We start from the raw sequence: 24,139 nt of genomic DNA on the forward strand, positions 1-24,139 counted from the left end.
CAACCATGCATTGCTTCCATGCTGCAACACGCTGCATCCACAGACCAACCGCGCATTGCTTCCACGGTGCACACGCGCTGCAGCCACGGTCCAACCGCGCATTGCTTCCACGGTGCACACGCGCTGCAGCCACGGTCCAACCGCGCATTGCTTCCACGGTGCAACACGCTGCATCCACAGACCAACCGCGCATTGCTTCCACGGTGCACACGCGCTGCAGCCACGGTCCAACCGCGCATTGCTTCCACAGTGCAACACGCTGCATCCACAGTCCACCCACACACTGCTTCCATGGTGCACATGCGCTGCATCTATAGTCCACCCACGTGCTGCTTCCACAGTCCACCCATGCATCGCTTCCACGGTGCAGACGTGCTGCATCCATGGTCCACCTGTGCACTGTGTCCATGGTGCACACACACTTTGTGTCCACGGTCCACCCTCGTGCTGTGTCAACTGTCTACCTGTGCTCTGTGTCCACGGTGCACACACACTTCTCAGCACAGATGTGTGCACGGTACTTCTGCTTACAGCTCTGGTCTTTATACTGCGTGGAAACAAGTGCAGCAGTCTGACAAGTTTGCAGTGTCATGACATTAAAGTCAATTAAAGTCAGTGAACTATGAAAATCTCTCTATGCCATTGCAAAAACTTTGTATATTTTAAATGATAAATGGTAATGTTTTATTCATCATAAGGGTTAATTAAAGTTGCTTTGTCTTAAAGTTTCCAAAAGCACTGTTGTTGTTTGTAGGACTATGAGGATGACTTTGAGGTTTGTGACGGTGATGAGGACAGCAGTCCAGAGCCGGAGCTAGGAGGGAAACTGGATGAACTTCTTCCAGCCCAAAAAAGGGAGATAGAAGAAATTCAAAAAGCCATTAGTGCAGAAAATGAAAGGATTGGCGAGTTATCTTCAAAACTGTTTCAGAAACAAGGTGGAACAGAATGTGAGAGGGAATCCAGGAAAGGTACGTGTGTGGGTCAGTGAGTGGTGTCTGTGCCCTCAGGATGCTGGGGACTGAGTGTCAGCAATGACGGTCAGGGGCAGTGTTGTTTTTTTTTTTTTTGAGACTGTCAGGGGCAGTGTTGTTTTTTTTTTATTTTTTATTTTTTTGAGACAGAGTCTCACTTCATTGCCCTCAGTAGAGTGCTGTGGCATCATAGCTCACAGCAACCTCAACCTGTTGGGCTCAAGCAATCCTCTTGCTTCAGCCTCCGAAGTAGCTGGAACTAGGCAGTGTTGTTCTAACGGGCAGGCAGGCATCTCAGTGTCATGGTGGCCCCTGAAAGACATATAGAAGATGTATGAGAGGCCCAGGCCAAGGGTGCTATGTGTGCTGTGGCCCTCCTCAGTCACAACAGCACCTGTTTTCCTATGTGGCCAACCTCTGGCTCAGTCTATTAGCACATGGCTTGCTCTTCCTTATAATGCTTCCTGGAGTTTCCACAAGGGAGTGCTCATGGCTGTCAGCAGATGATGACCTAGGGAGGCAGGCAGAGGACCGAGGGGTGACAGGGTAGTGAAGGCCTGGGATTATAGCCCAGCAGAGCCTGTCATGACTCACACTCTGGACTCAGCCTTTTCCCCTAAGAATTTGTTTAAATGAAATTAAAAAGGTCATTTTCCTGGAACTTTTGGCATCCAGACATGTTAAGATACTTGTAGGAGTCAGTGTTTTAAAATCACTTAAAGGAGACAGGTGCCTTCTGAAGGTAGAGGATTGCTTGAGCTCAGGAGTTGGAGACCAGCCTGAGCAACACAGCAAGACCATGTCTCTATAAAAAATAGAAAAATTATCCAGGTGTCATAGTAAACGTCTGTAATCACAGCTACTTGGGAGGCTGAGGCAGGAGGATCACTTGAGCCCAGGGATTGAGGCTGCAGTGAGCTCTTATCACACCATTGCACTCCACCCTTGTTGACAGAGTGAGGCCCCATCTTTTAAAGAAAAAACAACAAAAAATAGATAAATATAAAAGTAAAATTACTTTAAGAGAAAATTGTGATTTTCTTTCTTGTTTTTGAAAACTGTGATTTTCTAATAAAACATTAGCACTATAGGTAAAATGGGACAGTGTTAAAAATATTATTGGTTGATGCACTACTTTAATTTACCCAGTAAAATAATGAATAATTAATACAATAGAATAATGCAAATGAAAAGTTTTTCAAAATGATTATTGCTCTCATATTTTGTATCTGCTCAGTTGGGCAGTGCTCACAGCTGGAAACATTTCTTTGAAGCCAGGGTGCCTGCCCTGGCAAAGTTAAGGGCCCATCCTCATTTTGGCCCTGTCCACTGGCTGAGGCTCAGGGGCTTATTCCATTCCTTCACTGTCCGTAGTACACAGGAGGGTCTGGTACCAGGGGCAGGTAGAGCTTTTTGGTGGCATTCAGAACTCACCTGCTCTGGGCTTGCCGAGAGGTAAACAAGATTTTATTCTTAAGAGTTCCTCCTTTTGTTAGCAGATCTTTGTAACCTTTTGCTTTTCATTTCCTAAGTTCATGCTTAGTAATCTATTCTCATTAACCCGATTTATAAGATTAGAATTTGTTAACCCCAAACATGAAAGTTTTTTTTTTTTTTTTTTTTGAGACAGGAGTCTCACTATGTCAGACTCCATAGAGTGAGTGACATCACAGCTCACAGCAACCTCAAGCTCTTTGGGCTTAAGCAATTCTATTGCCTCAGACTCCCATGTAGCTGGGACTACAGGCGCCTGCCACAGCGCCCGGTTATTTTTTTTCGTCATTGTTGTTTAGCTGGCCTGGGCTGGGTTCGAACCTGCCAGCCTCCGTGTATGTGGCTGGTGCTGCAACCACTGTGCTACAGGTGCCAAGCTAAGAGATTATGTTATTTGAAGGAATCCTTACTACCCAGCTGGAGTTGTAGCTTCTGTTGTGGCTGTAGTCCATAGGAAGCTAGCACAGGTGCAGGCGGAGTGAAGGTTGCTCAGTGGGCAGCTGTGGGTTAGGAGTGGGAACAGCATGTGTGTGAGCATTGGCTCTGGAGTCTCAGACCTGAATCTGCCACTGACTTGCTGCATGATCTCGGGCAGCTGCCTAACCTGTGTGTTAGTTTCCTTACCTGTAAAATAAGGGTAAGGCTTTCTTCAGGGTTATGAGGATTAATTAAATAAATTAACATACAGTATACATACAGTGCCTTAAACAAGTGTCAGGTCACCCAAGCATGTTAGGTGTCCTCACTGTCTCATGACTACCGTCTGTAAGTAATGAAGAGTATTTCTCCCTGTGTCCTACTTGGCCACCCCCAGCTGTCTTGGTGTTATTTTGTGTGAAATGCCCACACCCTGCAGTGATTGATTTATTTGGGCATAAACTGCACACCTTATCTTTTCTCAGGGCAATAGGAAACCATTTGATACCTAACTCTTTCCAGGGGACTGCAGTTACCATGTCTGAAGGAGCTCACCGCTCCCAAGGCCAGTTGTCTGCTTGGTCAGTGTATAAGTGTTTGCTGAGTGCTGATGGCTGGTATGGGGGTGGCTGTGTTCCACGGATGTTTTTGTTGGATTCTTCATTCTGTGACTTTAAACACATATACCAGTGTCCTTATTTCTAAAAGTGGAACAGTATTATCTCTTCATGTCTGTGTGGCACATGGCATTTGGCCCAGTGCTATTTATAAACACAGCTTGCTTTTTTTTTTTGAGACAGAGCCTCAAGCTGTCACCCTGGGTAGAGTGCAGCAGGCTCACAGCAACCTCCAACTCCTGGGCTCAAGCGATTCTCCTGCCTCCTACAGGCACCCGCCACAATGCCTGGCTATTTTTTGGTTGTAGCCGTCATTGTTGTTTGGCAGGCCTGGGCTGGATTCGAACCCGCCAGCTCAGGGTGTATGTGGCTGGCACCTTAGCTGCTTGAGCCACAGGCGCCCAGCCAAACACAGCTTGCTTTAGTTCTTATCTTAGTAGTAGACGTCAATGTTCTGACTACAAGGGAACTGAGGTGCAGAGATGAAATAACTTGCATTGTCATGGTGGCAGTGATGGGCGGTGCTGAGGTGCAACTGGTGTCCTGAGCAGACCCTCTGGCTGCTGCTTTGCTGTGAGGGTCCAGAGACATGTGTGGGAAAGGGTGTGAGTTTTATAAATGTGTACGGTGGTTGGGTTAAGTCCAAACACACATCCAAAGGGATGAGAAGACAGATTACAATACAACTAGAATAAATAAATGAACAAATACAGTGTGTGGGTAAATACATATAGGAAACCACATAAATCCTCAGCGGAAAAGAGGTGAATTGAGGAGAGATTTGTGTCTGCTAGGAAGGGTAGTAGACAGGTTTGTTCACAGAAGCGTGAGCCTTTTCTATCAGCCTGATGGAAAATCTCATCACATCTTTGGAAGTGTCAGGAAGTCTCATGACGAGGCTCCTACCTGCATGCCCCTTAGGTTTGTGCTCTTTGAAATAGTGAGTGAGTCATTGACCCAGTATTTATTTGTACTTGCTTCTGTTTTTTTAGCTATCTTGGGTTTTCATATCCTAACTCTCTTACTAGAATATAATCTTTATTTTTGGGGGTGGGCTACATCTTTTATGCATTCTTAAATGTTTCTGAAACTCTTAAAGTGTGATTGACACATATATAAATGGTCAGTAAAATTTTACTTTTTTACTTGAGAGCTTTAGATGAAATAAGTGGGAGTAGACCTCTTAAATACTTGTGAAAGATGTTTATTGTTATTAATTTCAAGTAAAGAGCTTATTGAATATAATTATTATATATGCTTCTAATTGTTTTACTTTTTTTGTTTTTGACTTGGAAGACATATTTTAATGTTACAAAAATACTTTTTTCCTCATTATACAGATGCAAATAAATCCCCATCAAAAGCCTCTGTTTGTGGAATTTTTGTGGATTTTGCAACAGCCTCACACCGTCAAAAGAGTCGGACTCAGGCCCTTAAGCAAAAGTAGGTGTACTGGGAGATTTGCCAAAGGAACTATGGGGATTTAATATACTTTCTTCAACATACTTTTTAAAAATAGAGCTTTTCATTTTGTTTTCACTACTGACTGTTTAGGTGTGTTATTTAATTTGTACTCCATTTCTCTGCATTCAGATACTGTGATAATGGTATGCATGTGTGCTGCGGGGGACAAACCTTGAGTGCACCTGTCTGGACTTGCCCTGGGGTCTGTGCCAAGGGACACGGGGCTGAGGCAGGATCTGAGCAGAACTCAGAGAGTGTGGGGTGGGCCTGGCCCTGGGTGCACTGCATCTGGGCACAGTGCTGCCCTTACTGCAGGTGCAGGAGGTGTCCGGTGAGAGCCCAAGCAGAGTGTCACTGTGCCTCTTTTTAGGTAAGGGAGCGAGTGAGAGTGCAGCTCTACACTGCCTGATGGATGGGCCTGCCCACCGTTCTCTTGTGTTGTGTGGTGGCCTGTGTCTCTCCATCCTACAACCCCACCTCACAGATGCAGGGAGCACTCAGCACCAGCTACTGGGGCAGAGTCAAGCTGGACATTGAGCCAAAGGCTGCCAGATGCCACACTTCTGATTTCTGTGAACTTAGAAATTCATAAAGTTTAGAAATTTATAAAAGATAATATTTTCAAGTCTAGGGTCTATTGTGTTAAATCGAAATATGATTGAGGAATACATGAAAAAATAGAGGATTTTTTTTTTTAAAGTAGGTTTAAAATCCATATCACTTACTTTAGTACGTGGCCTTAGTAAGTACTTGGTAAATATTTGCTAAATGAACAAATAAATCATTAAGAACAAAAACAACCCATTTTTGTTTCCCTTATATTTTGATTCTTCTGTTGAGGTTGTAAAACAGAAGTTTCTTGGCCCTATGGCTAGATTTTTTTTTTTTTCACCTAATTCAAGGTCTCAGGAAACTGCATATTTTTGCAAACTCAGAAATGGTCAAAGCTATACATTATGTTGTGTAGGCACATATAAATATGCAATAACGTATTTTAAAATGCAAGAAAATGACAACTACAAAATTCATTATAGTGTTTATAGTGGGTATTGGGGACCCAGGGATGTGCATGGAGAAACCCCACACGGGCAGGTTGTTGGCACTTCCTTAGCTCTGGGCTAAGTTGGTCCTAGGATGATAATTATGTTAGAATGTATAACATACAGGTGTATCATGTGGATTATTTTGGTTCAGAGATTACATTACAGATGTTAAAAGGAAAATTTAAATAGTCAAAGGCTGAGACATAAATGGATTGATGATAAATAAAAACTGTTTTTGAGAAAAATGTAGGGTTCCTTTAGAGGAATGTGGAAGAGTTCTGGCATTTGTGTGTTTGTGTGTTGTGAAGAAATACAGTTACAGAGAAGGTAAAAACTATAGAGGCATTTATCTTACTAGATATAAATTGAGTAAATTAATTAGAAATTTGGGGAGAAGTAGACACCTGCTTAGATACCTGCTTCACAGTACATCCAAGATAAATTCCAACTGGATTAAAAAGATAAATGTAAAAAAGAGCATAGGTAGGTGGTACCTGTGGCTCAAAGGAGTAGGGCACCGGCCCCATATGCCGGAGGTGGCAGGTTCAAACTGAGCCCTGGCCAAAAAAAAAAAAGAGCATAGGTAATATAAGTAGTTATTTCAATGATAGGAAAGGACTTTCTAAGAATTAAAAACAAAAACTTTAAAAATTATTGGATTACATCTCAAAAAATGAAATTTCTATAAGGCAAAATAGTCTATGAATTCAACAGAATTTAAAGGTAATTGACCAATTGGGAAAATATATGACAGATGTTTACTATCTCTAATGCATAAGATGCTTTATAATTTTTTTCTTTTTTTTGAGACAGAGTCTCATGATGTTGCCCTGGGTAGAAGCTCACAGCAACCTCAAACTCAAACTCTTCGGCTCAAGCAATTCTCTTGCCTCAGCCTCCCAGTAGCTGTGACTACAGGTGCCTGCTACAGTGCCTGGCTATTTTCGTTGCACTTGTCATTGTTGTTTTAGCTGGCCCCGGCTGGGTTCAAACCCGCTGGCCTTGGTGTATATGGCTGGTACCCAAGATGATTTATAATTTAATAAGCAACTTTACTATCCCTCATCAAAAATGAGCATAAATCTTAAGTTTTGAGGTCTTAAGTCTTTTGTAATTAATTACAAAATTAATTATAGTTAATGTTGCAAAAGCTAAATTGTTAAGTGGGGACCGTGGCAGCCTGTAGATTAACAGCAGCACTGCACTTATAGGTCCAAGAGCTGACCAGGGCAGGCCAGGCCCTCCTGACCGAGGCCAGAGCCACAGAGAAATGTGACAGCCACTCCAGGCAGAGGAGTCGGAAGAAAAACAATGGTTTTATTTTCTCTTATCTCCTTCCCCTAGTCTCCCACAAGATGGGCCGAGGATGGTAAAGAACACAGAAATAATTCACATTAGAGAAAATTTCAGCTGTCAGTAAATAGATCAAAGTACAAGTATATCCTGTCAGAGACATGCATGTTGAAGCATCAAGGTGAATTTTTCCTTTGTGGAATAGGCAAGGTGTTTAAAAAATAATAATACTGAAGTATAAATGAGAATATAGAGAAAAAGTTTGCTTGTAACAAATTGGTGTACTTTTTGTGTAGGAGGTTTAATATCAAATGTATCAGAGTGATGGATACTATTACAGGATATGAAAAATGTTCCAGTGATGTGGAAATGTTCCAGTGATGTGAATTGAGTTTGTTATAGAATAAAATGTAAGGGGCTTCTACTGCCTTCTGTGATGGGACAGTTTGTATCAGAGAAACCCTGTAGCTATACTCAGGCAGAAAAGCTGGATGTAAAAAACAAACAGCTGAATATACTACAAGCAACTAAGATAGCTGGGGCCAGAAGAGCCAACCAAGATCCTGGAGAACAGGGATGCATCAGGGTGACCCTTCCATTTAACACCATCATTTTCATGCCAGGAATTTGTGTCTGTGTTTCTCAAGCCAGTAGAGTCAAGCAGAAAGCGATGGCCTGGAACTTGTGACATCCACAGGGCAAGGAGACAACTGGAGTTAGGACTTTCAAGTGGGAGAATCTGTGATGAATCCCTGGGCTTTATTGGAGGCCTCCAGAGGCACATGTTCCAGGAGCACCACATATCAGATCAAGTTATGAGGCGTGTGGGTGTTGGCAGGACCCCACCCACCCTCTCTCATTCACCCTGTATTTATTGAGCACCAGCTGTGTGGAATATGAATAAATAGAGCTCATATTCGAGTGGGGGGTGACAGATGGCAGATATAAGGATTGAACCCCAGGCATGTTAGGGTGTCCAGAAGGAAAGGAGGAACTGGCACAGGTGGCTGAAAAGAAATAGTCTATGAGGCCAGAGGAGACAAGGTGGTGTGGTTTTTTGGAAGCTCTGGGTGGAGAGTAATTAGCCATGGTGGATGCTGCCTGTGGGTCCAGTCCTGGAGGAAGCCATAACCGGGAGATGAGAGAGGCCTGAAAGCCCAGCTGGCTGTGGTTTGACCGCAGCTCAGGTGGTGAGACAGAGATGTGACCCTCCAGTCAAGGCATGTGTATTCCAAGAGTAGAGTGAATTGCTGCTCATGCATATGTCACAACTTTATTTTGTGTTAAACTTAGGTGCACTGCATTGGAATAGTCACATGTTTGGTTTATGATACATGTGTGACCATCTTTTACTCAGTTATTTTTAATAACTGTTAAGTACCTCAGACACATATCCGAACAAAAGTTAGGTGCTTGACAATAATGTGCATTTAACTATAAGGTTCTTTCCATTCCTTCTCCACATCCCTACTCGTATTGTTCAATTTAACTCTTGTCTCATCTCAACTTATTTTAAAGGACACGAAGTACAAAACTGCTTCGGCTTATTGACTTAGATTTTTCGTTCACTTTCTCTCTCTTGGATCTACCACCAGTAAATGAATATGACATGTACATCAGAAACTTCGGGAAAAAAAACACCAAACAGGTTAGTACCAGATATATTATCAAAGTGATAAAATACAAGTTGAGTAACTTAAATCCATGCCTTCCTATATCTTGTTCCAGAATATGAGAACTTGGGAACACTGTGTGAAGAGACTAGGAAGCTCAGGCCGGGCGTGGTGGCTCACGCCTGTAATCCCAACACTCTGGGAGGCCGGGGCGGGTGGATCACCTGAGCTCACAAGTTCGAGACCAGTCTAAGTTAGAGTGAGACACTGTCTCTAAAAATAGCCAGGCATTGTGGTTGGTGCCTACTGGGGAGACTGAGGCAAGAGAATCGTTCTGAGTCCAAGAGTTTGAGGATGCTGTGAGCTGTGATGCCACAGCACAGAACTCTATAGGGTGTAACAAAGTGAGACTCCGTCTCAAACAAAAACAAAAAGAGTAGGAAACTTGAGTGATTGGGCATTGGTGTGTGTGTGTGTGTGAGTGGTGTGGGGAGGGCAAGTGTATGCGAGGCATGGGGAGGATGTGTGTGAGGGGGTTGTGGGGAGAGTGTGTGGGAGTTGGGGAGGGTGTGTGTGAGAGGAGTTGTGGGGAGGGCGAGTGTGTGAGGGGGGTTGTGGGGAGAGTGTGTGTGAGGGGATTGTGGGGAGGGTGTGTGGGAGTTGGGAAGGGTGTGTGTGAGAGGGTTGTGGGGAGGGCGAGTGCGTGAGGGGGTTCTGGGGAGGGTGAGTGTGAGGGAGTTGTGGGGAGGCTGTGTATGTGAGGTTGTGGGGAAGGTATGTGGGAGTTGGGGAGGGTGTGTGTGAGAGGGTTGTGGGGAGGGCAAGTGTGTGAGGGGCTTGTGGGGAGGGTGTGTGTGGGGGGTGTGGGGAAGGTGTGTGTGAGGGGGTTGTGGGGAGGGTGTTTGTGAGGGGATTGTGGGGAGGGTGTGAGGGGGTTGTGGGGAGGTGTGAGGAAGTGTGGAGGGTGTGTGTGTGAGGTTGCGGGGAGGGTGTTTGTGAGGGGGTTGTGGGAAGGGCGAGTGTGTAAGGGGGTTGTGGGGAGGGTGTGTGTGAGGGAGTTGTGGGGAGGGTGTGTGTGAGGGGGTTATGGGGAAGGTGTGTGTGAGGGGGTGGTGGGGAGGGTATGTGTGAGGGGGTTGTGGGGAGGGCAAGTGTGTGAGGGGGTTGTGGGTAGGGTGAGTTGTGAGGGGGTTGTGGGGAGGATGTGTGTGTGAGGTTGTGGGGACAGTGTGTGTGAGGGGATTGTGGGGAAGGTGTGTGTGAGGGAGTTGTGGGGAGGGTGTGTGTAAGAGGATTGTGGGGAGGGTGTGTGTGAGGGGTTTGTGGGGAGGGTGTGTGTGAGGGGGTTGTGGGGAGGGTGTGTGTGAGGTTGTGGGGAGGGTGTGTGTGAGGGGGTTGTGATCTTCCTCTGATTGAGGAAGATCATAGCTTCTGGGTACTATATGAGGACCTTTTCTATGTGCCATCTAACAGCGGGGATTTGGTCTTCATGATCTGAATATTATCCATTCAATATGCATTGATGACCCCCCAAAATAGACACATACAGAAACATATACATATATGCTACTTAGGCATATTATTTACAAGGATATGCTAGGTAGTTTGGGAGATATTAAGATGAAGAATCTCTGGAATCATGTAAGTGGAGGAAAAAATATATATATACACACACATATGTGTATGTATCTATATTTGTGTATATTTATATGCATTTATATATTCTGCATATAATAATGGGTGTGTGTGAGGGGATGGTGGGGAGGGTGTGTGTGAGGGGGTTGTGGGGAGGGCAAGTGTGTGAGGGGGTTGTGGGTAGGGTGAGTTGTGAGGGGGTTGTGGGGAGGATGTGTGTGTGAGGTTGTGGGGACGGTGTGTGTGAGGGGATTGTGGGGAAGGTGTGTGTGAGGGGATTGTGGGGAAGGTGTGTGTGAGGGAGTTGTGGGGAGGGTGTGTGTGAGGTTGTGGGGAGGGTGTGTGTGAGGGTGTTGTGGGGATGGTGTGTGTGAGGGGGTTGTGGGGAAGGTGTGTGTGAGGGAGTTGTGGGGAGGGTGTGTGTGTGAGGTTGTGGGGACGGTGTGTGTGAGGGGATTGTGGGGAAGGTGTGTGTGAGGGGATTGTGGGGAAGGTGTGTGTGAGGGAGTTGTGGGGAGGGTGTGTGTGAGGGGGTTGTGGGGAGGATGTGTGTGTGAGGTTGTGGGGACGGTGTGTGTGAGGGGATTGTGGGGAAGGTGTGTGTGAGGGGATTGTGGGGAAGGTGTGTGTGAGGGAGTTGTGGGGAGGGTGTGTGTGAGGGGGTTGTGGGGAAGGTGTGTGTGAGGGAGTTGTGGGGAGGGTGTGTGTGAGGGGGTTGTGGGGAAGGTGTGTGTGAGGGAGTTGTGGGGAGGGTGTGTGTGTGAGGTTGTGGGGACGGTGTGTGTGAGGGGATTGTGGGGAAGGTGTGTGTGAGGGAATTGTGGGGAGGGTGTGTGTGTGAGGGGGTTGTGGAAGGTGTGTGTGAGTGGGTGGTGGGGAGGGTGTGTGTGAGGGGGTTGTGGGGAGGGCGAGTGTGTGAGGGGGTTGAGGGGAGGATGTGTGTGTGAGGTTGTGGGGAGGGTGTGTGTGAGGGGGTTGTGGGGAAGGTGTGTGTGAGAGGGTTGTGGGAAGGTGTGTGTGAGAGGGTTGTGGGAAGGGCGAGTGTGTGAGGGGGTTGTGGGGAGGGTGTGTGTGAGGGAGTTGTGGGGAGGGTGTGTGTGTGAGGTTGTGGGAAGGGTGTGTGTGAGGGGGTTGTGGGGAAGGTGTGTGTGAGTGGGTGGTGGGGAGGGTGTGTGTGAGGGGGTTGTGGGGAGGGCAGGTGTGTGAGGGGGTTGTGGGGAGGGCGAGTGTGTGAGGGGGTTTTGGGGAGGGTGTGTGTGTGAGGTTGTGGGGAAGGTGTGTGTGAGGGGGTGGTGGAGAGGGTGTGTGTGAGGGGATTGTGGGGAGGGCAAGTGTGTGAGGGGGTTGTGGGGAGGGTGTGTGTGTGAGGTTGTGGGGACGGTGTGTGTGAGGGGGTTGTGGGGAAGGTGTGTGTGAGGGAGTTGTGGGGAGGGTGTGTGTGTGAGGTTGTGGGGAGGGTGTGTGTGAGGGGGTTGTGGGAAGGGTGAGTGTGTGAGGGGGTTGTGGGGAGGGTGTGTGTGTGAGGTTGTGGGGAGGGTGTGTGTGAGGGGGTTGTGGGGAAGGTGTGTGTGAGGGGGGTGTGGGGAAGGTGTGTGTGAGGGGGTGGTGGGGAAGGTGTGTGTGAGGGGGTGGTGGGGAGGGTGTGTGTGTGAGGTTGTGGGGAAGGTGTTTGTGAGGGGGTTGTGGGGAAGGTGTGTGTGAGGGGGTTGTGGGGAAGGTGTGTGTGAGGGGGGTGTGGGGAAGGTGTGTGTGAGGGGGTGGTGGGGAAGGTGTGTGTGAGGGGGTGGTGGGGAGGGTGTGTGTGTGAGGTTGTGGGGAAGGTGTTTGTGAGGGGGTTGTGGGGAGGAAGGTGTGTGTGAGGGGGTTGTGGGGAAGGTGTGTGTGAGGGAGTTGTGGGGAGGGTGTGTGTGTGAGGTTGTGGGGAGGGTGTGTGTGTGAGGTTGTGGGGAAGGTGTTTGTGAGGGGGTTGTGGGAAAGGTGTATGTGAGGGGGTTGTGGGGAAGGTGTGTGTGAGGGGGTGGTGGGGAGGGTGAGGGGGTTGTGGGAGGGTGTGTGTGAGAGGGTTATGGGGAGGGCGAGTGTGTGAGGGGGTTGTGGAGAGGGTGTCTGTGAGGGAGTTTTGGGGAGGGTGTGTGTGTGAGGTTGTGGGGAGGGTGTGTGTGAGGGGGTTGTGGGGAAGGTGTGTGTGAGGGGGTGGTGGGGACCAGTGTGTGAGGGTCATGGGGTTGAGGAGAAATAGTATCCGTGATCACATGGTCCTTTTTGACCCAGGGAGATTAGGGCAAATGCAAAGTCTAAGGGTATTCCACATTTAAGGTCAATAGTGCAAGGCTATGTTCCCAGCCTTTGTGTTCAGCTTTACGTAATGCACAAGTTATATTTAACGTCAGACAGTGCAGTTTGGGTTTGGTTCTGGGTTCCAGGTAAGTTTAACTACATGAAATTTTCTGAGCTTTTCATAATCAGGGCTCAGTGTGGGTAGGCTAGGTGGTAGTATTTTCAAACTGAAGGGAAAATGATACGGTTTTTTGAAAATGCTTTTGAAAATTACACTTATATATGCATATATATCTCAAATATTTAAGACATAGGAGTCTGTGCATGAATGTCATTTATGTCATGGTTATTTTTGACAAAAGAAGATTGTCATTATTAACTTTTTAAAAATTTTGTTTTTATTTTTAGTAATGAAAAATGGCTCTCAAATTGAGATCAAATATTAATTCCAGCATATGCCTTTTTGTTTTTAAGGCATATGTTCAGTATAATGAAGATAATGTTGAAAGAGACATTCAAACTGAAGAAATAGAGACTAGGGAAGTGTGGACCCAGCATCCAGGAGAGAGCAGTGTTGTCTCTGGAGGTGACTTCTTTTTGTTCTTGAGTGTTGAATGTCGACTATTTTTATTTTTTCTTTTGTTTTTACTTATTACCTTTCTTGCTCATTCTCTTTATGTCTTTCTTGTGGGTGAGGGTGTTCACAAATTATTGTGGGGATGTCCAGCATTCTTTGAATGGAATACCAGCTGCTAGCATCAGAGCTGCTCCTGAGGCCCAATCTGGGCCATTATCAGCATTTAAGACGTTTTATTGCCAGATAGAGGGAAACAGTCCACATTCCAAACAACCACTGTACAATGGGACTTTTCAGAACACACTCTGCTCTTCACTTGGGAATTGTCAGTTTCAAAAATACATAATTTTTACATTTTAAGTGCAGTTTGCAAATATATTCCATCTATGTAGATTGAAGGTTCCTATAATACATGGTTTCTGCCAGTGACTCTGGAGCTATTTATGTGTTAAATACTTTTCTGGTTGACAGTTTTTCTTAACTGTTTTTCTTAATACATTTAAATAAGATTAAGTATCCAGACATTCTATAAAACAATAATAATTGTTTTCTGGAGCAAAGTGACGAGTAAATCTAGGGAATATAATTTAAAATTTTCTGACTTTTCCTTCTAGGACTCTTAGTGCTCATATGTAACATCTTTTTGAATTCGAAGATGTGTAATACATGACTTTTTGGAGTCAACTTTGTTGATTTTATGTAACCTATTTTTTTAGGTAGTGAAAAAAGAGATATCTTTGATGCTGCAGTTATACCAAAGATTGACACCCCGAGGTTATCAAGCTTTCTCCGGGCAGCTTGTCAGGTACTCCCCACATTACGTGTTCTGTTCTATTAGTCAGTGCTTCAAGTTTGATCATACTTAGAAACAGGAGCTACTGAGATCTTAAACCCTCTATCACCAAGATAAAACAGAATAATTAATTATTTTCAGATATTATTTTCTTAAAAACTTATCAGTGGTACATTCATTAAGCCCTTGTGTACAAAATGACACTGAGTAGATGTATATTATTAGAAGTTACTCTATATTTTATTTTATTTTGTTTGTTTATTTATTGTTTTAGAGACAGGCTCTCTCTCTGCTGCTTGGAATGGAGAGCAGTGACTTGATTACAGCTTACTACAGTCTCAAACTCCTGGGCTCAAGCAATCCTCCTGCCTCAGTCTCTCGAGTAGCTGGGACTATAGGCACATGCTATCATGCCTAGATAATTTTTGTATCTTTTGGAGAGATTGGGTCAGGTCTCACTATGTTGCCCAGGCTGATCTGGAACTCCTGTCCTCAACTGATATTCCCACCTCAGACTCCCATTGTGCTGGGATTCTCCGCATGAGATACCACACTCTATATTTTAATATTAATTTGTTACATTTAAAAATAACTTTTGACTAAAAAAATGGCAAGGAAAGCATAAATCTAGGGTATTTTAAAATAATTAACTCATGAATTTTTAAACTGATTATACAGATTTTTCAAACTACATATGAAGAGAAAAGAACCAGTGCTATGAGATGCCATGACCCTTAGTACTTATCACCTCATGGCCAGTTTTTCTTATCTGACTCCCTACTGACCCCACCACCCACTCCATCAGTTATTTTGAAACAAATCCCAGTAATCATAACTTTTCCCCCATAAATATTTCAGTATGACTCTCTGAAAGAAAGGGATGTCTAAAAGAATAACTTGATGTATGATCAATGTGAAGTCAGTGTTCAAATTTCCACAGTTGTTTCATAAATTTTTTTTACATAAGCTCAGAGTTGAAGTGTAGAGCAACAATGAAGAGCACAGTGTTGTGGTCTTTGACCTGATGATATGAATTAAGCATGTACTGCAGGTCTGCTGTGCACACATGGCCATGAGTCTCCCTGACATGGTCACATAGGGATCTGTGGTTAATGAAGTATGGTTGTGCTTCCACATAATGTATTATTATTATTAGAATTTATCGTAGTGTAAATTCTTAGGAAGTGAGAAGAGAGGGTATTTGTGTGCAGCATGAGATGAAGAGGGAAGATGGGATGAATGTGTGACTGTGGGTGAAGAGGGCACCCAAGCCCGACCCCACGGCTCTCCTTTCCCTCCTACAGTGCTATCTGCCTCAGACACGGTCTTGTCAGACCTCAGCAAATGTTCCTGCCCTTGCCAGTCCTGATCCTGTCAGCTCTTGCTGAACATGCTGTCTGCCAGCCATGTTCTGTTAGTTCTGTTAGTTCTGTCTAAATGTTCCTCACCTTCTTACCAGCTCACTAACATTCTTCATTTCCTCACTCCCATCCTGTGAGTTCTCACTGAACATAACTCATTTTCCTTACACCATCCTGTCCATTCATAGTCAGTGTTCCTATTTTTTCCACACCAATCCTGTCAGTTCTACCAATATTTTTCCTTTTCCTTGTGAAATCCTATGGATGACCCTGTTGGAACAATTATAGCATTTACTGCTCAGTCTTGATTTTAACCAGAACCCAATGAGAAGGAAAGGGAGTTTGCATGATGGTTTCCTCTACTTTATTCAATTTTGGTCTTTGCTATACAACCTTCCCTGCCCTGCCTTCCCCCTACCCCCCGGTGAGTTTTAGCAGTGTATCTGGCATAAAAAACAACATGTAAGATTAATCCCTCTGACAGAGTTTATCATAATTTTATATATATTTATTATTTCCCGTATTGTGCATATTATTATTCATCATTAGGCCATGGTGGAGCTGAGCAGTTACTTGCAGGAATGGATCAGATGAAATGCATTTGGACACGATAATGTAGCGTGACATGTTTATTGAAGCCTGTTTACTTGCATTTGAAGGTGGTTGCTGTTTTGATTGAAGAGGATCGTTTGGCAGCTGAACCTAACTGGAATGTCAGGGCTCAAGACAACACCTTTCTTATCAGCGATAGCTCGTCTCAATTGAACACCAGCCTGCCGTTCCTTCAAAGTAAGAGGACATTTTTGAATGTGTTTTTAAATATTACCTTTAAACATTGATATTGAATTAATAGTCTTTAATATTACATTTTATTTGGGTGGCGCCTGTGGCTCAGTGAGTAAGGCGCCCATCCCATATACCAAGGGTGGCGGGTTCAAACCCAGCCCCTGCTGAACTGCAACCAAAAAATAGCCGGGCGTTGTGGCGGGCGCCTGTAGTCCTAGCTGCTCGGGAGGCTGAGGCAGGAGAATCGCAGAAGCCCAAGAGCTAGAGGTTGCTGTGAGTCCTGTGACATCGTGGCACTCTACCGAAGGCAGTAAAGTGAGACTCTGTCTCTACAAAAAAAAAAAAATTACATTTTATTTTAATGTCATGGGGTTTATTGTATATAAAAGAGAATGACTCAGTATTTGGTTAGTTTCCTTTAAGTTTATGTATTAAATTTGAGATTAACTACTTTTATAAGATGATTAAAAGAGGATATACAGGCTTAGCGCCTATAGCTCAAGTGGCTAAGGCGCCAGCCATATACCCCGGAGCTGTCAGGTTTGAATCCAGCCCAGGCCCGCCAAAGAACAATGACAACTACAACCAAGGCGGGCGCCTCTAGTCCCAGCTACTTGGGAGGCTGAGGCAAGAGAATCACTTAAGCTCGAGAGTCAAGGTTTCTGTGAGCTGTGATGCAATAGCACTCTACCCAGGGCAACAGCTTGAGACTGTCTCAAAAAAAAAAAAACAATAAAAAAACAATAAAGGATATACAGTAATTTAAATGAGTGAGATTATTTAAATGAGTGGAAACTGAGAGTTCCTATGTTTCTTTGAAATCCTATTTTTTTTTTAAATTCAATTTCTTTTGATTTCTTGGAGTAGAGGAAATAATTGGAACAACATGGAAGTTAGTTTAGAGCAGTGTGGATATACTGAGATTGTGTGTTGATTTACAGTTATAGAATCTAAAATGCCAAACAAAAGAAGCACATATCAAACGTAACGTGTAATTGCCTGTAATTATTTAAATTATTTTTAAAAAGCTTCATTTGTAAGATAAAATTTTAATTTCTTAAACTAATAACCTCTTTGTCTTTAAAAAGTGATTATGAAGGTGTAACTGTTAGTGGTTGGGGTCCTGGTTTGCATGAAGAGGTGACAGGAGCAGATGACGCAAGGTTGGCTTCTCTGCTGCCCTGTACACGGCTCCTGGGCCCTGATGGAGCAGAGCAGCCAGCGTGGCTTGTTCTAGGCATTTCTTCTGTCCTGCCTGCTTTTTAGAAATTCCAATTTGTGTACATTTCTCTGTCTTTTAACATTGTCACAAATGGCATTGCTATTTTAACAAATCTTCAATTCTTTGAGGCTATTTTATTTATCTTAAAAAAAAGGATTATCCTGTTACAATAGAGAAAATTCTTATACCTGTAACATTGACAATATTGGCATCCACACTTCTACATCCCACCCCCCAGGGAAAAGAGAATTCAAGGTGCTCAGTGCTGAGGGAGCTGAAACGAACCAGAGTGACTGCAGGCCATGCACATGTGGACCCTTCTTGAAAACACTACGCATGTTCTTAAGGGATTTCCTACTTGTGGAGATTTTTCTTGTTTGCCTCTTTCTGTGTTTTAGTGAAATGAGGAACATGAGATTGGGGAAGGGGAGTGTGTCTGGCTAGGGAGTAGATCGTCTCACCTCTGTGAACTTACGGTTTGGCTCACAGTAGACCCATTCTGGTCAGATGTGCTGTTTCAGCTTTCCCAGCACCTGCTGGAGGCCATCCTCATGTTAGAGCATGTGCAGCAGAGTGACGTGGTCGGCCGCAGCTGCTCACGCACTCACTCACGTATTCACCAAGCATTCGGTGGGTGCCAGCAGCATACTGCGCAGTGTCATGGCAGCTGGAATTCCATAGCAACAGCTACAGATGCAACAGACAAAAGCCCTCCCTCCTGGAACTTATATCTTGGTGGTCAAATTGACTGTGAACTGGCTAAAAAGTAAAATACACAGTGTATTACAAAAGAGTAAGTTCGGGACACTGCCTGTGGCTCAGTGAGTAGGATGCCGGCCCCATATGTTGAGGGTGGCGGGTTCAAACCCAGCCCCGGCCAAACTGCAACAAAAAAATAGCCGGGTGTTGTGGCAGGTGCCTGTAGTCCCAGCTGCGTGGGAGGCTGAGGCAAGAGAATTGCGTAAGCCCAAGAGTTAGAGGTTGCTGTGAGCCGTCTGAAGTTATGGCACTCTACCTGAGGACGGTACAGAGACTCTGTCTCTACAAAAAAAAAAAAAAAAAGATAAGGGTAAGTTCTAAGGAGGAGTATAAAGTTGATTTCTGATAGAGAAATCCTAACTGTAAGTGAAAAACAGAACGTAGGCTGCAGAGAGCAGTAGCTAACAGAAGGGGCCACACGCACACAGCTGTGCACATCTTGCAGCTTGGTTTTGTGGGAAGAACTAGTAAGGAGAGCGACAGCCTGTGACCCTGGGCCACATCACGTCACACTTGAAGGGTTTCTTGTCATCCACACTACAGGACAGGGTATTCAGATATAGGCTCTGGACATTTATCAAAACTCACATTTCATATATGTACTATTTGGAAAGGATCGTGTTTGTTCATTAGACTGAAATTTATCTGAGTATTCTGACAAGTTTTAAGCTGTATTCTGGCACATCACTAAAATGCAAAAATATTTTTCTTATCCCTAGATCGAGAAGTATCCTGTTTGCACGTCTCTCGAGTTCAGAGGCAGACAGTGGTCTCTGCTCATGGTTTACCTGAGAAGGCATTTTCTTCCCAGCTGGATCGCAGATGCATCCTCTGTGTGTGGGACATTTGGCAGCCTTCAGGGCCCCAGAAGGTTCTGATCTGTGAGTCCAAGGTACAGCTCAGGAGCAGAGTCGCTCGTATGGTGAGATGATGGGTGGTGGATGGTCTAGAAAGGTGCTGAGTAGAGAGGGTGCAGGCCCCAGCAGTGGGTGAGGACGGCACCTGCTCCCCTCAGCTCTGCTATGTGTCCACAGGGATGTGGCTATGCTCATTGTACTCTAGGGAGTGGCAGTTCATGGGGTCACCTCAGGAGTTAAAGGAAAAACCCAGGATTATCACAGACAGTGAGGTACCTTGTACTGTTAGAGGCCTGGTGAAAGCCTTGCTTGGCCAGCCCAGGTGTAGCTCTGGCATCCTGGACATCTGCTTTATGGCTTATATTGTTTGAGTCCTGGATATTTTAGAGACCTCATGACATTCCCTGGGCCCCAGACACTGCGCAGCATAGTGCCTGTTACGTGTGCTTCCTCTCTGATGGGGGAGATGCCTGTCTGTGTTATCCTCAGGGTATGTTCCTTGATCTCAGAACCAGTGATTCCACACAGCCATAGAGAAAAGCGACTGTTACAGGTGCCAGTTTGGGGCTTTGGAAATAATAACTTTTTGCAATTATAAGATGTAAATAAATGACACAAGAGGGAATTGCCATTTTGAGGTCCAGCCAATGAACATGCGCACCTGACGTGTGTCAGGCACTGTGTGTGGTCCTGACAGTCCTCTGGGTGGCTGTCACCCCTCCTTTCCATTTGAGGAAACCAAAACCCAGACTAGTTAGATTTTACTTATGTGCAAAAGTCCATGCAGCACAACCACACACTGTGGAAGGGTCACACACCACAGTAGTAGACGTGGCTTCTGTGAACACTGTTATCACATTCGCCTGTCATTAGCTTTCTGTATGTGTGTTTTTAGGTCACGTGTTGCTGCTTTAGCCCTTTTAAAGCATTTTTACTGTTTGCTGGAACAGTGCACGGCTCAGTCGTCGTGTGGGATTTAAGAGAAGACTCCAGGGTGCACCGTTATGTGAGGCTGAGCGACTGCACCTGGACGTTCCGGACACCAACCTTCTCCACTGGTCAGTGTCTCTGTCTGCCTAATGTGTCTTCTAGAGAAGCCAGGATACATTTGAGGAATAAAGTTTTACATTCATTTGTGCTTATTTATCCAGATTATCCCGGGTTGCCATCCCTCCCATGAGCAAAAGAGGCATGTAACAAATAGAAAAAAAACATTACTTGAATGGTCAAGTCATGCTTAGAATTTTTGGTCAAAAAGGATTAGAATTTTTTTTCTTGTTAAATTTGTGGATTCTCAAAAATCCCCAGTGAAATAACTTGTAGTTTTAAATTCGCTTTAGCCATTTTGGGATGTGTGTGCCCCTGTATAGAGTTGACGAAGTTTGAACCAGTGAGTAAAAATTGTTGCTTCTTGGGGGATGAAAGGAACCAGAACTGAACCCCCCTGCCCCCGGGTTTTTACTTTGATTCAGGTGGACAGCTGGTGCCATGCCAGACCTCAGCTGCTGCCACATGTCCTTAGTATTCCCAGTGTTCTGGAACTTTTCTAAGTACTTAGTTGGCACCATCTAATTTAATGCTCCTGACAGCCCTGTATCCTGGCAGTTCAGGATGATGAACCTGCCTGCACTCTTGCGGACTACCTGAATGGGGCCTGCCCTAAGGCCCAGTGCCCAGCCTGGATTCTGTGCCCTTAGTGGACCACCCTGCTGTAGAGGCTGGAGTCCCACAGGCTCAGTCAGGCTCCCTCCCTGATCAGTGTCTCCTCTGTTCTGATGGAGGGACACCCACCAACACTTGGTCTTTTCCTCTCTTTTTCTACTGATCTGTTTTCTGACTCTGTTTGCTTCTTCTAGTCACAATGCATTTGAGACTCTTCCTTTGGCCACTCAGTGCCCGAGCTCATTCTTCTGTGCTGGTTAGCTGGCATTGTGCAGATGCCAAATTCATACTTACCTGCTTACCAGTTGCTGGACATGCACTTGATTATGAGTGAATGCACCTGTATGCAGGAACTGCACCACTCACACTCCCAGCAAAGTCTTGAATTTCAGTCACTGTACCCTTACCAGTGACTGAGGACTGGAAGAAAAATCTGTCCATTCTAATAGGCGTGTAGTAATATATGTCATTGTGGTTTTAGCTTTTGTTCCCTATAGGCTACTGATGCTGAGCAGATTTTCATGAGTTTATTTGGCATCCATGTGTCTTCACTGGTGGTGTCTATTTAAATCTTTTGCCCATTTTTTTTTTAATTTCAGAAAATTTACAGAATACAAGTGTTTGCTCCATGGATGGATTGTGTCATGCTGAAGTCAGGGCTTTCAGTGTACCTGTCACCAAAATAGTGTATGTTGTACCCAGTGGGTAGTTTTTTATCCTTCACTTCCTCTCCCCACCCCTTAGTTTTCAAAGTCCGTCATTCCACTTTATGACCATATATATGTCTCATTTAGCTCCAAAGTGTAAGTCAGAGCATGTGGGGTTTGTTTTCCATTCCTGAGATGCTTCCCTCAGGATAATGGATAATGCTTTCCTGTTCCATCCAAGTTGCTAACAAAAGATAATTTCACTACTTTATATGGCTGAGTAGCACTTCATGCCGTGTATACAGAGGTGCCAAATAATGTGTGCACATTTTAGATGATATTATCTATGTAGTACTTTTGAGGTTGAATTGAAGGCACTGTTACCAATTATACCTGGACATGCCACGCACGTCCATTTTACCTGCAATTCATACCCTTTAGAGGAATGATCAATTTTATTCCAACAAGATCTTCTAACAATTATACAATTTTTTGGCATGCCCGATATATACACCGCATTTTCTTTATTCTTTCATAAATTCATGGACACTTGGGTTGATCCCATATCTCTGCAGTTGTGAATTATGCTAAAATAAGCATTTGGGTGCAGGCGACATTTTTAATAAAATGGCTTCTTTTCCTTTGGGCAGCTCCCGCAGAAGGACTGTGGGTTAATGGCAGGTCTGCTTTTAGTTCTTTGAGGAGTCGCTATGCTGTTGGCCACAGAGCTTGTACTGGTTTACATTCTCACTAACAGCACATAAGTGTTGCCTTTTTACTGCAATTGCACCAGCATTTATTGTTTTTTAACTTTTTAATAATGGCAGTTCTGACAGGGATAACATGTCATCCAGTTGTGGTTTTAATTTGCACTTCTCTGGTGATTAGTCATGTTGAACGTTTTTTTATGTTTGTTGGCCATCTACCTCTTTTGAGAAAAGTCTGTTTGTGTCTTTGTCTACTTTTTGATGGGGATATTTATTACTTTTTAATTTTCTTTTGAGTTCTTTGTGGATTCTGGATATTAGCCCTTTATCAGTAATCCTAAACTTCATATGGAACCAAAAAACATCCCAAGTAGAAAAAGTAATCCTAAGCAAAAAGAACAAATCTAGAGGCATCATATTACCTGGCTTCAGGTTACACTACAAACATGTAGTAACCAGAACAGTGGGTTGCTGGTATGAAGGGAGACACATAGACCAAAGGAACAGAATAGAAAACCTAGAAATAAAACAATAAGCTACGACTAGCTGATTTTTGATAAAGCAGACAAAATCATACACTGGGGAAGGGATGCTGGGGAAACTGGGTACTCACATGCAGAACAATGAAACTGGACCCTTATCTCTCACCACAGGAACTCAAGATGGATTATAGGTTTAAATGTAACCTGAAACGATAAAAATTATGGAAGACAATATAGAAAAACTCTTTTAGATATTGGTCTAAGCAAAGAATTTATGAGTAAGACTCCAAAAGCAAATATAGCAACAACAAAAACAGCAAAGGAAATTAACAACAGAGTAAACAGACAACCTACAGAATGGGAGAAAATATACCCATTCTTTAAATTGGCATATATATCCTGAGTATGTGTCATTCATCCGACAGTCTGGCCTTAGGAAAAGTATCATGGAGTTGGAATCGCACAGCGTGGGCCTGTCAGACTGGCTTCTTTAACTCAGTACTGTGTGTTTGATAGCTCATTTAAAAAAATTATTTTATGTTCTTTAGAAATCTTTTATTAGTGCACTGTGGATGTGCCTGGTTTATTCACTAATCTGTTGGAGAACTACTGCTTTGCCCCTGAGTTTGGCAGTTACAATTAATTGTGAATAATTGGCCAGACCGTGCCATGTGTACACAGACTTTCATGTGGAATGTTTTCAACTCTTCTGGGTAAATAAATACCAGTGTACCTACTTGTTGAATTATATGGTCAGAGTATGTTTGATTTTGTGAGAATGTACCAAACTGTCCTTGCCAGGGGCTGCACAATTGGCACCCCAGGACAAGCAGAGGCCCGGACTCCCCGTCCCCACCAGCATAGTGTTGTCAGTGCTCTGGGTTCTGGCTACTCTGGTGGGGGCGTGGTGGGATCTGGTTGATGTGGTTTGCTTTTCTCTGGTGACACAGCTGCTGAGCAACTTTTTGTGTGCTCGTCTGTCCTTTGTACACCACCAAGTGTCAAGGTCTTCGGCCCATTTTTTATTTCGGTGGTTTGTTTTCTTATTGTTGAGTTTTACGAGTATTTTGTGTATTTTTGATAACAATCCTTTATCAGATGTGTGTTCTGCAATATATCCTCCCAGCATGTGGCTTAGACTTAATCTCTTAACCAAGTAGCCTTTAGCTTGTTCTCTTCCCGATCACCTGCCAGGCAGCTTTAATTTCACGTGTTTAATTCCACATACTGCCTATCTGCATGTGTCTGCGAGTCTGTGCATCCTAAGAGATCAGGCTTTTCTTTAATCCCCCAGCAGCTATTTTTTTCTCTTTTGGGGTGATATTGGTACTTTTGAGAATGTCTGAATTTATAGGTTCCTTATGGGTTGAGTCTATTTTAAGCATCCTACCTGCTGCTGATGTTAACTAATAAAGTTCCGAATCTGGCACCATTTTCAGAATACTAAATCTCTAAAATA

General features: G+C 44.3%; 1 protein-coding gene across 5 annotated transcripts in view; it reads left to right on the plus strand.

Annotated features, from left to right (window-relative positions):
* Window positions 1-24,139, plus strand: part of DYNC2I1 (dynein 2 intermediate chain 1) — an 82,465-nt gene that overhangs the window by 43,440 nt on the left and 14,886 nt on the right. For 3 of the 5 annotated variants that reach the window (XM_053553621.1, XM_053553617.1, XM_053553619.1), the window contains 8 exons: window positions 755-971; window positions 4,843-4,945; window positions 8,821-8,950; window positions 13,302-13,413; window positions 14,121-14,209; window positions 16,218-16,347; window positions 19,045-19,247; window positions 20,078-20,240. In XM_053553621.1, coding sequence (XP_053409596.1) covers window positions 755-971; window positions 4,843-4,945; window positions 8,821-8,950; window positions 13,302-13,413; window positions 14,121-14,209; window positions 16,218-16,347; window positions 19,045-19,247; window positions 20,078-20,240 — 1,147 coding nt within the window. The remainder of the gene's footprint in view (window positions 1-754; window positions 972-4,842; window positions 4,946-8,820; window positions 8,951-13,301; window positions 13,414-14,120; window positions 14,210-16,217; window positions 16,348-19,044; window positions 19,248-20,077; window positions 20,241-24,139) is intronic. The other 2 variants (XM_053553618.1, XM_053553620.1) reach the window with 1 other exon arrangement.

Source organism: Nycticebus coucang, chromosome 11, assembly GCF_027406575.1.
Source record: "Nycticebus coucang isolate mNycCou1 chromosome 11, mNycCou1.pri, whole genome shotgun sequence".
NCBI lineage: Eukaryota > Metazoa > Chordata > Mammalia > Primates > Lorisidae > Nycticebus > Nycticebus coucang.